Below are 12,647 nucleotides of genomic sequence, written 5' to 3'. Positions count from 1 at the left end.
ATGCAAATGATTTAAGAATCTTTATTTTCTACAACTATTCTCTCTCTGCTCTGAGTAACAGATTCACACAATCAGTTCTGGGACATATCCTCTTCATAAACTTCACCACACCAATGTTGTTTTCTTTCTGGATGTAGATGCCCATCACAAGGATGGCCATCCACAAAACAAATGGGAATTATCTTGATTACTCTTTACTATCTTGGCATGTGAATTTTTAATTAGGTTTGTAAATGTCCTCCATCTATGATATCCTTTACAAATTTACCACTGTGGTAGCCTCCTTACAATTCTCTTGATTTACTAATTTGTGTGTGTGTGTGTGTGTGTGTGTGTGTGTTACTGGTGGTGGAACCCAGGGGCTTTTTTACCTCCAGGCTATACTCCCAGACCTATTTTTATACTTTATTTGGAAACAGGGTCTCACTAAGTCGCTGAGAGCCTCACTAAATAGCTGAGGCTGGCTTCGAACCTGTGCAATCCTTCTGTCTCAGCCTCCCAAGCGCTGGGATTATAAGCATGAGCCACCAAGCCCAGCTCTAATTTGTTTTTTCAAAGTCATTTTATAGTTTCTGAATATTTTTATATTACTTGTTTACTTGAAATACTTCAATAGCCTATCACAATCCCTTTCTAATACAAAATGTTGCAGAATGTAACGTACTGGGCATTCACCTTCCTTTTACCTTACTTCTTTCAGTTTTTATTAGACTATCTAAATGCTGATCATTCTGGCACTAGAACTACAAAAGAGAACAGGCAGAATGCTTATTCTCATGAGGCTTATATTCTAGTGGTGCAAAGTCCGATAACAAACAGTAAGCCAAATGCAGACGATAGCAGATGACAAAGGGAAGAAATGTTGTTGAAAATGTCACTTTTTTCTTGATTGGTTTGAGGATTGCACCCAGGGGCCTTCTACCTCTGAACAACACCCCCAGCCCTATTTTACTTTTTATTTTGAAACAAGTTCTCACTAACTTTCCGAGGACCTTGTTAAGGTGCTGAGGCTGACTTTGACCCCCAGACCCTCCTATATGAGCCTCCCAAGTACTGTGATTACAGTGTGTGCTACCATGCCCGGCTGAAAATGGCAGTCTTGAAGATAGACAGTGTGAGGTGATGGAGTCCTACTCTCCATTGACATTTTCTGCAGAAACTTCAATTAGAGCAGCTATTCACATGTGAGAATACCTTTACTCGAGTGAAAAGTACATGGGAGCTCACAGCACTGGGTTACAAAAAAACAAGAAAAGACACATTGAGAGGATTGAAAGGATAATTTCATATTATCTGCATCATTCCTTCTTCAATTTCAGGTAGTATACCAGGGGAAAAGATTCCATCCTCCTGAGAGAGAGAGAGAGTGAAAGAAATGACTGTAACAATTCAGTATCATACCTAACAGTATAATCCCACATGGGACAAACTCTCATGGACACTAACCTGAGGATAGTACTTGCAGGATGGATGAGTCTCTAGAAGTGCCCTGGTACTGGAAAAAAAATCTACAGCTTCTCCAAAATGAACTCATTTTATAGGTTGAATCATCACTGGCTGAATACAGCAGCCTTGGGTCAGAATAGCGCACAGGAATTGGTGTACTCATTAATCACTGGTTTGTGTTCCAGTCTGTCTTGTACTAGCTTTGGTAGCCAAGGGATTCCATCTTGGTACTGTATCTTCCATAGCCTTTCTGGGCTTTGGGCACCGCCAAGCACTGCAGTAGCCACACCAATTATAGGATTGGGTACTGCAGTAGAAAAGCTGTCTAGGATTTCTTGAGATGCTTAATGTTAAAGTATATTCCAAGATAAAGCTATAATAAAATTTAGGATAAATACCTCATTATTCAATGTACAGACACCAAAGCATGACTATAGGATCAAAAGATCAGAGAAATATGAAGTTAACAAACAGATAAAATAAGAAGCAGTGACTGATCCTCTAGAGAATGGTATTATGAACAATCTAACAAGTAATTTAAAATAGCTGTTTTAATGAAGCTGGAAAAACTTCAAGAAGATAAAACAGTTCAAGGATTCATCAGCAAAGTTTAACAGAGACTTAAATAAGAAAATTAACTAAATAAATTTTGGGACCGAGAAATATAATGAATAAAGTGAAAGCCACAGTAGGGTATGTTGAGAGCAAAATTGTTCAAGCAGAAGAAAGAATTTGTAAACCCAAAGACCTATTAATTGAAAATATAACCAGAGAGGGGGAAAAAGAAAATAAAAAATAAAAGGAGTGGAGAAAGCTTACAGAATGTATGAGATGTTAAAAGCATATGACTCATTGATGCTCAAATAGAAACAGAGGAGAAAAGAGAAGATAACTCATTTTAAGAAATAGTAGAAAAATTTTATGCATAGAGATCAAAGACAAACCAAGTAGGAAAAAATCAAGAGAAAAAAGCAAGAAGAAAAAACAAATTATATCATGAGTAATTTAACAATGTAGACATTCTGAGAAGGATGCAAGTTGTGTAAAAATTTTAAATGTGTTATGGTGGTAAAGTATAGAAATTTTTTTTAACTTGGAATCAAGATTTGTTATCAGATTAATATAATTGGTTATAACTATAAATTATATTTACAAGGTTTATAGTAACTACAAAGAAAAACTCTCTTATAATATATTTACCAAAAAGAGCAAAATATCCAACAAATACTAGTAGAGAAAATCACTAAACCACTAAGGAAGAAATGGAGAAATGAAGACAGGAGGAAAATATCTATAAAACACAGCATACCAATAGTATGTTCTTACCTATCAATAATAAATTTGAATAAAAGTGGTTTAATGATCTAATTAAAAGACCTACTATGGCTAAGTGGAAAAAGATCTAATTGTATGCTCTCAATAAAAGATGTACTTTATCTGTAAGGTTGCAGAGAGGAACTTGAAAGAATGGGAAAATGTGCTACTATAAATAGAAATAAAAAGAACATGAGTGACTATAGTTTTTCCGGATCATGAACTTTTAAGTCAAATCACAAAGGAAGTCATTATATAATGATATAGGGGCTAAGTCAGAAAGAAAATATAACAATTGTGAGTAAATGGGCATCCAACACTGAAATAATCAAATATAAAATTGATATGAATAGGTCTATAGGGAAAACCAGATCGCAATACCTCATTTTGAGCAATACACAGATAATACAAACAAAAGGACAACAGCAATAAAAGCTAAAATCTCTAGTCCAAATAACCCTACTAGACATGAACAGAAAGTTCCCTTCAAACTATAGGATATACATTTTCTCAACTGCACATGGTATATTCTAGATCTAGGATAGACTTTATATTAGGCCACAAAAGGAGTCAGAAAATATTTTTAAAAACTTAAATCAAGTTATATCAAGTACCTTTTCTGACCACAATGCCATGCTTCAGAATAACCAATAGGTAATGTGGATACTAAAAAGGAAATTACAAACTTTTATGAGACAACTGAAACTGGAAACAGCACACAAAATCCTAGGGGATGCATCAAAAGTTTATAACATTTCATATAAGAGGGAAGTTAATAACAATAAGAAATTATAGCAAACAATTTGAATAAGCATTATGATGTTGCATGTCAACAAACTTAAAAAAAGAAAAATCAGAAAAACTTTGACCACAAATCAGCAAAAAAGATAATAATAAAGATCAGAACATAAATGAATGAAATATGAACTAGGAAAAAAGTACAAAAGGTCAAAAAAAACAGAGTTGACTTGGTAAAAATATTAATAAGATCAACTTACTTTATCTTGCCAAGGGAAAAAGAGAATACTTGATAATTATAATCACTGATGAAAAGACGATATTATAACTGATATCATCAGTATACAAAGGATCAAAAGAGAATGTTATGACCAGGTATACAGAAACAACCTAGAAAAATCTTTCCACAGCAACCTAGAAAAATGGAAACATTAAAAAAAAATTTAACCTACAAGGATTGAATCATGAAGAAAGAGAAAATCTGAGCGAACCAATAAAAAAGGGGGAGACAAAAAATTAAGTACTAAGAAGTTTCTCATCAAAAAAAGAAAGTTCAAGACCTAATGGTTTCATTGATAATTTTTTCTAAACATTAAGAAAGTATTATTTGTTTGTGTGTGAAACTATTCCAAAACTTTAAAGCAGAGAGACCACTTTCAAACTCATTCTATATGGCTCATATTACACTGGTATTAAAGCCAAAAAAGAACATAACAAAAACAACTAAAGAAAACCATTCCCCTGATGACCATAGATGTGAAAGTCTTAAAGAAAATACTAGTAAACTGAATTCAACAGAACACTAAAAGATCATTCACCGTGATTAAGTGATATTTACACAGGTGTAAAAGGAAAGCTTAACATACATATGTCAATGAAGTGATATGTCATATTTAAAAATATATAAAATCATATGATAATGTCACTATGTCAATGCATGGAAGATATTTGACAAAATTAAACATTTGTTCATTTTGATATCTCTGAACAAATTAGGTATATGAGAAATGTGTACATGATAATGTGATCACTGAGGACTACATTATAATGTGAAACTATAATACACAAATTAAAGTATAAAAAAGTAATTCAGGTGAATTCCCTCATCCACTCATCCTACAACCTTTCCAATGCCTTAGGCAAGAGACTACCCTTTCAGCTAGCCTTCCTTTCTTCCTTCCTCCTTTCCTTCCTTTCTTTTGTCCTTTTCCTTTCTTCCTGTACCTTCCACACTCTCTCATTAATTCATTTATTTATTCTGCTTCAGTGTTTGACTTGTCAGGGTGAGCACTTCATTATTTCAGGCAATATTAGGCCTTAGCCAAGATGAAAGTGACTTACTTAAGGCTACTCTAGGATCCTTCCTACTATCCTACTTTGATATGCAGTCTGGGTTTTTGCACAAATTTGGGATGTGAGTGGGGTAAGATGTTTTTGAGAGGATGTTTCAAGACGAGATTTTAATCCCCAGGACATACATTTTGGGAGTTTTCTGCTAGTACTAATTGACAGAAAAAAAGGTATGTATTTTCTTTCAGGGCCACTTGCTGAGTAGGTCCTAAAGCCATTGAAGCCAACATGTAGCATCAAGCTTAGCACATATGTTAAAAGAGCAATTAAGGCAGGCATGGTGGCGCAAGCTTGTAATCCCTGTGCTTGGGAGGCAGAGACAGGAGGATCACACAGGTCCGAAGCTAGTCGCACTGGCTTAAGAGACCCTGTTCCAAATAAAAAAGAATGAAAAATAGATCTGGGAGTGTAGCCCGGAGGTAGAAGGACTTCCAGGAACCCCAGTACCACCACCAAAAAAAAAAAAAAAAAAAAAAGCAATTAAAACTTACAGATAAATTCCCAAACTGTGAAATTACTAAAAGAAAACTTAGGGGAAAATCTTCATGCTATTGTTCTGGCAATAATTCCCGGATATAACCTGAAAACAAAAGCAAGGATAAATAAAAATATTATCAAAATAAAAAGCTTCTGCATAGCCCATGAAGAAATCATCAGATTTAAAAGATGACTTACAGAATGGGAGAAAATATTTGCAAACTATATATTTGATAAAAGGCTCACTTCCAAAACATATACATAAGGAGCTCAATAGCAAGGAAATCAAATAAGTTCCTCATCAGAAAAACACCCAAGTGGATATAAAGGTCTGGAAACTAAACCCAAGGATATAAATGCAGGGGTCATCATGCATTGATTACATCTAAAGCCCTTAGGCATCTCAACAACCTGATTATATTGTCCCACACTAAGCTATGCCTTCAACCTTGTGATTCACATTTGGTATTTTACATTTGTCATGAGAGAGAGAGAGAGAGAAAGAGATATTTTGATTGAGATTTCTTCCTCTGCATGCTGACCTCATCTGTTTAAATAATCATCTCATCTCTTGTTTCCTCAATTATGATAAAATCTAACAAAATATTTAAGTATTTCACATTCTGCTGTTTCTCTAAGATATGGTGGAAAATGTGACACTGTTACCCTTACTCCTTTAATGTATGTGTTAAGCTTGGTGCTAAGCATTGGCTTCAGTGGCTTCAGAACACTATAGAGTGCTAAGCAGAGCTTCTGAAGCCTTAGCAAACTGGAGTCTCTTTTGCTCAATGTTCAAATTTATTTATTGTCTTTTATTGGTACATTGTGGTCATACATCTAATTAGGGTCCAAGATGGTAAAGGCATACATGCACACCACTCATTTAGCCCTTCCTTAAGTCCCTGCCCCCTCATCCCTCCTTCTAATGTTTGGCTTAGTGATTGACTTGATACGTTTATGAATGTACATCATGTAAGCTGAGAAATTTCCCTGTTCTCCCTCATATCCCACTCTAGGTTGCCTTATTTTTCATCTAAAATTTCTCCTTCTTCTTCTAGAGTTCCTCCTATGACCCTTTTTCTCCCTAGCTTTTACATATTAGGGGCAACGTCTGATTTTTCATGTTTTGTGACTGACTAATCTCACTTAGCATAATCTCCAGTTCCAACCATGTTCCTGAAAATGACATAATTCTGTTCTTTATAACTGATATTTACTCAGTGTTCAAATTTATGCTGTTATAAACCCTTACTCTGCCTTCCTCATTGTTCAAGTTTCTTCTCCATAGGTTGAACATGCACTCTGTTCTTTCTCTCTTTCTTTTCTTTTCTTTTTTATTTTTCTTTGCCAAAAGACAAGTTGTTTCTACATCATATAACTGGCTATTTCAGAGTTATTTTTTTAAAACCAGAGTTATTGGCCTGTACTAGTACAACTTTTTCTTTTAATCCATATGCTTCTAATTAAATCTGATAAAAAATCTCAGAGTAGGATTAAGCCAGAAAAAATGTTCAGGCTGTATTAAGATACTCACTTCACTGTGGTTGTCTTATTTGGCTGGAAATCTTTATGGCTCCTTGTTCTTGCTTTCCTGTCCAGCCATTTCAGGACTTGCATCAGATGTTAATTTTGCTCCATTTTAAGTCTCTCTCACACAGAGCCCCATCCCTCTCAAGCCTGGGTATCAGCTTGTGTCCACATACAATCCATACAACTTAAACATCATTCTGCTTAGTCTTTCAAAGCAATGCTTTCAGTGGTGCCCAGAGCATCCTGAAAAACCAATAGATAATATGTCTGGAGTTCACAGATCAGTTTAAAAGTCTCATCTCTGAACTAGGCCTAAGTGCATTTTTTTAGAATACGCATTGATGCACTATAGTCTGACAGCATAATCTTGATCAGAGTGCTAGGGACACATGTGCACCTGGGACTTGATGAGCTTCACCCGCAGCATCCTCTTCTCTCTCTCTCTCCCCTTCATCACACATGGATTTGAGATTGGCAGTGATGACTTCATATATTTATATAGCATCAATGCAAGTATTTTCTTCATTAATTTTTCCTCTACGCCAACTACCATCCTCCCCTTCACCCGCTTATTCTTACATATAATCTTATATTTCTAACATCATGAAGAAGTTCTTCAGTATAAGAAGTTTATATTACTTAATACTTTGCCATTTTCATGCTATTGAGCACACATAGTACCTTGCTGATTGTTTGCTATATGGACATTAACTTAATAACCAAATTCTTATGTCACCAGAGGATGAGGCAGCTATGTGAAATATTGAGAAATTGCATTAAATTATCCCTAAGACTCATCTTTAACAGTTATTTATTTTACAAATTAATCTCGATAATGCCTGTTTGTTTCTTTACTTGTACCACATTCTATTCTGTTTACATATCTACTTTATCTGTTAAAGTAACTTTTTCTACAATAAAAAAATTTATCAAAAAAGTTGGAATTTGATAAAATTCACCATCAAATTAGTGTAGCTCAAATAGGATTACTTTTTTTTTTTTTTTTGGTGGTACTGGGGTTCCTGGAAACCCTCCTACCTCCGTGCTACACTCCCAGACCTATTTTATATATTTTTTTTAAATTTGGAAAAAGGGTATCTTAAGAGGCTGGCTTTGAACCAGCATGATTCTCCTATCTCCGCCTCCCAAGCACAGGAATTACAAGCTTGCGCCACCACGCCCAGCAAATAGGATTACTTTTTAATGACAGTGATTCTTTTGGACACATCACATTCACCGAAAAAAAAAAAAATTGTTAACTCTAAAAAAATATTCGGTAGCTCACGTAGAACTGATTTAGTAGTATTCTAAACAGTGTGGTAATATTAAGTTACATGTTTGAATTTCAATAGTTCTAATTTTAGAACATATATTTGTATGTGTGTATATTTGTATATATTTATATTAAACTTTTTTATTTTTTCAGCTAATTTTTTTACTCTTAGATTTTATTTTCTTAGGAATTTCTAGACTTTTTATTAAACAAATAATCTAAATATTGAATTTAATATATTGTAGTTGCTTTTGACCAGTTATACATCTGTTTTCTATTTTTGTAATTTATTTTCATGTTGGTTTTTACTCTAGCTTCATTCCATTTAATACATTGCCGTGGCAATATAATTATCAATGAACTTATGCTCATATTATGTGATATATAAATACCCTTAGAAGAGATGCTTATTCCTTCAATACTGATCAATAATCACGTGCTGCATTTTCTTTAATATTGGTAACTACCCACTAACGCTTTCTCTCTCTCTGTTTCCTCTTTAGTACTTCTGAAATTCCTCAGTTCCGGCTGCCGTACGATGTAGTGAACTTTGAGATTAAGCTCATGAAGGACCTCGGAGTAAAGGTGAACAGAGACCATAAGACTTATATGCATATTGCTCAAAAAGAAAGGAGTACACCAAAGATTAACAGCAAATGTCATGCATTTTAGGAAAGAACAATTACAAGCTACACCGGGCAGAGGCAGAAAGATGCTTCCCATTGCTTACGGCATTTGTCTGTCTACTGTCTGAATGCCATTAGCTTGGAAAAGGGCAATCGATAGTTCTCATCTGGCACGCCCGCATGTGATTAATTGTCTGTAAGAAACAAATTCCTAAATTGCTTTAGGGGGTCAGTGCAGCTAATAGAAGGATTTGGATTCTTTAATCATGTGTTCCTTTTTCATGCAAGTTGTGTGCACTCTGAAACATTAATATTTCACAATTTGGAATATAACTTCTTGAAAGAGGTTTATTTTATTTATTATATGCATCATGTCATTATCATTATTGTGATAATTTTTTCTGAACATAAATGGTAAATCAGTAGGGTCAAAAGTAACATCTTTGTATTTTTACTGTCTTGTAAACTAAGTATTGTATTATTCATGGTTGAAAAGATGTCACATTGTACTTGCAGAATATAGCTTTAGATACTTCTCTTCTATTAATTAAGAATATTAGAACTTGTAGTCCAAGTTTGGGAGGATGACACAGGATGATCACAGTTCACAAACAGCCTGAGCTACTTAGTGAGGGTCTTTGCAATTCAGTGAGACACTGTTTCAAAATAAAATAATGAAAAATAGGGCTGGGGGTATAGCTTTGAGGTAGAATGCCCCTGGGTTTCATCCTCAGTACTGCATAACAATAATAATAAAAATAAAAATAAAAATAATAATAATAATAATACAACAATAGACTCTAGATTTTCAATTGACTATATCACTTTATGTTTCAAAATAATAATTTTTCATATAACACAATAGTTTAGTAATGTACCATAACTTGGAGAACATTATGTTAAGTGAGATCAGCCAAGCACAGAAGGAGAAGATACATATGTTTCCTCTAATATGCCCAAACTAGGAAACACAAAGGATACCAGTGGGACTCCAGATATTAGACGGGAAATACTAGCTAAGTTTGAATGGAAAGATAGGAGAGGAGGAAGGCTGATCTTGATTAATGAGGGTCTACACCTGAACATGTGTAAAATTATGAATAAGACATGGTTAACCTGGACAACCATTGGTGGGAGGGGGGAAGGGAAAACGGGGGCAGGGGGGAGAGGGCACCAAATATAGTTTAAATGTATACTATTTATGTTCAATAAAAAAATGTTAAAAGAAAAAAAAACATTCTAGAATTATATTCCTAAGTTACTTTGAAGTGATTAAAAAAAAACTACTCCTGGCTCTGGCATTTGCTAATATACTTAAAATTAATCAATAAAAGGAGAAATACTCAAAACAATATTCAGTGCTTTTACATTTAAATTTACATTTTGTTTAACAGTGGTTGGGAAAGAAAACTTTTACATATAATTACTAAAATAAGAAACAAATAACAAAAGCACAGAATAGATATGTATAATCCTATGAAAACTCAGTGCTCAATCTAGATAATTTAGGGGTGATTATTTGCAAAAGTAAATTCTGGAAAGTTCTTTGTCTTTCACTTTGAATTTAAGTTCTGACTTACTCCTCATTAAATAAAGAAATTATTACTTATTGAAACTTTTAATATAATCATTCTTCCTACCCATTAGAGATGAATTAGGAATTAAGACATTTTTAAATTTACTTTTAAGTAATTGAAAAATTACATTCAGTTTTCACAGGACCAGATACATTACATAAACTAGGTCATATTTATTACTTGTATTTGAAAACTCATAAAGTCATAGTGGTAAACAATATGAAGACTGTGGAAAATAATATATTTTTGCTACAGTCATGCCATCTTCTAATTTTACAGTTACATAGCTTTGGCAAAGTCAATTAATATCTTTGGTTTTGATTAGTATCTGCTCAAAAAGCATGCACCACCATTTGAGAAATATAAACATATCTGTTTATATATGCACAAAGTATCTCTGGAAACAAGAATCAGCACAGATTGCTTTTGGAAGTTGTGGGTAAATTTTATCACCATTTTATACATTTGAAATTTAATATTATTGAAAAAATTAGAACCTAAAAAGCAAAGATTAATAATCCCCATTGGTTCACTTTTCAGATTGTTTTAAGATGTGAAGTAGATAAACTATTCAAACTTGCTTTGTAAGCAATGACTTGTATATAAATTTCTTTTTCTTTGGTATTCGGAATTGGACTCAGGGACATTCTAACTCTGAGCTATACCTCCAGCCCTAATTTGTTTTTATTTAGAAACAGCAGTTTGCTATGTTGATGAGAGTCTCACTACTTTCTGAGGCTGCTCTCGAACATGCAATCCTCCTTTTGCAGGCTCCCAAATATTGGGATTAAAAGTGTGCACCACCACACATGGCTTGGAATATATATTTCTGAGAAGACAGAGCAAGGAGACACATTTCAGTTTGAGGAATTGTATCCACTGATGAGATGCCTTTACAGTTTGATCCACGGACTTGAGCCTTTAGGGCTCAAATTTTATTTTTTATTTTTATTTGTTTTATTTTTTATTGGTGCATTATATTCATACATCATATTGGGGTAAAAAAATTGTGTGGACATACATGTACACATCACCCATTTAGCCCCTACCCAATTCCCACTCCATTCCCTCCCCATCCCTCCTTCCCTTGCTTGGCTTAGTGGTAGACTTCGATATGTTTAAGTACATTGCATGTTTTAAAGATTTTCCTTCTTCCCCCCTCCCATCCTCTCATTTAGGTTGTCTTGTTTGTTCCTCTATAGGATTTCCTTTTTCATCTAGAGTTCCTCCTATGACCCATTTCTCCTTAGCTTTCACATATTAAGGAAAGCATCTGATTTCTTATCTTTTGTGACTGACTAATCTTGCTTAGCATAATGTCCTCCAGTTCCATTTCCCTAAAAATGATGTAATTGATTTTTTTTTAATGGCTGAGTAAAATTCCATTGTATTCATATCCCACAGTTTTGTAATCCATTAATCTGTTCATGGACATCTTGGCTGGTTCCATAGTTTGGCTATGGTGAATTATGCAGCTATGAATATAGATACATATGCATTAGTTTGGTAGTTTGGTTTCCTTTCTTTTGGGTAGATACCCAGAAGTGGTATTGCTGGATCAAATGGTAGATTTGTTCCCATTCTTCTGAGGATTCTCCATACTGTTTTCCAAAGTGGTTGCACTAATTTGCAATCCCACCAACAATGTTTTAGAGTTCCCTCTTCTCCACATCCTCGCCAGCATTTGTTATTGTTTGTGTTTTGAATGATTGTCATTCTAGTTGGAGTTAGGTAGAATCTCAGGGTAGTTTTGATTTGCATCTCTCTAATTGCCAATGATGTTGAGCATTTCTTCATGCATTTATTGGCCATTTGAATTTCTTCTTTCTTAAGTGTCTATTTAGTTCACTTGTTCATTTTTTATTGGATTATTTGGTTTTTTAGTGTTGAGTTTGAGTTCTCTGTATATTCTAGATATTAGTCCTCTATCAGCGGTATAGGTGGCAAAAATCTTCTCCCATTCCATTGGCTCTCTGTTTAGGTTCATGACAGATTCCTTTGCTGTACAGAAGTTCTTCAGTTTTGTGCAATCTCATGTATTGATTCACCTTTTAATTTGTTGTGCCTTTGGGGTCTTGTTGAGAAAGTGTTTTTCTCTACCTATGTGTTGCAGTGTTGGACCTATGCCCTCTTCAAGGAGCTTTAAGATCTCTGTTTTAATTTCCAATTCTTTGATCCATCTTGAATCGACTCTCGTGCAGGGTGAGAAAGTGGGATTAATTTCCAATTTTCTGCATATGGTTAACCAGTTTTGCAACACCATTTGTTGCACAGGCTATCTTTTTTCCAGTGTATGTTTTTGGCCCCTTTGTCAAA

General features: G+C 34.3%; 1 protein-coding gene across 1 annotated transcript in view; it reads left to right on the top strand.

The window, feature by feature from the left end:
* The window catches only part of DPYD (dihydropyrimidine dehydrogenase), a gene marked incomplete at both ends in the record, with an annotated part of 932,092 nt that overhangs the window by 277,662 nt on the left and 641,783 nt on the right, over positions 1-12,647 (top strand). The window contains one exon of the mRNA XM_080690443.1: positions 8,632-8,713. Coding sequence (XP_080546569.1) covers positions 8,632-8,713 — 82 coding nt within the window. The remainder of the gene's footprint in view (positions 1-8,631; positions 8,714-12,647) is intronic.

Source organism: Muscardinus avellanarius (assembly GCF_963383645.1).
Source record: "Muscardinus avellanarius genome assembly, chromosome: 3".
NCBI classification, from domain to species: Eukaryota; Metazoa; Chordata; class Mammalia; order Rodentia; family Gliridae; genus Muscardinus; species Muscardinus avellanarius.
The sequence above is the reverse complement of the archived record's forward strand: the minus strand, read 5'-3'. Positions and strand labels throughout refer to the sequence as shown.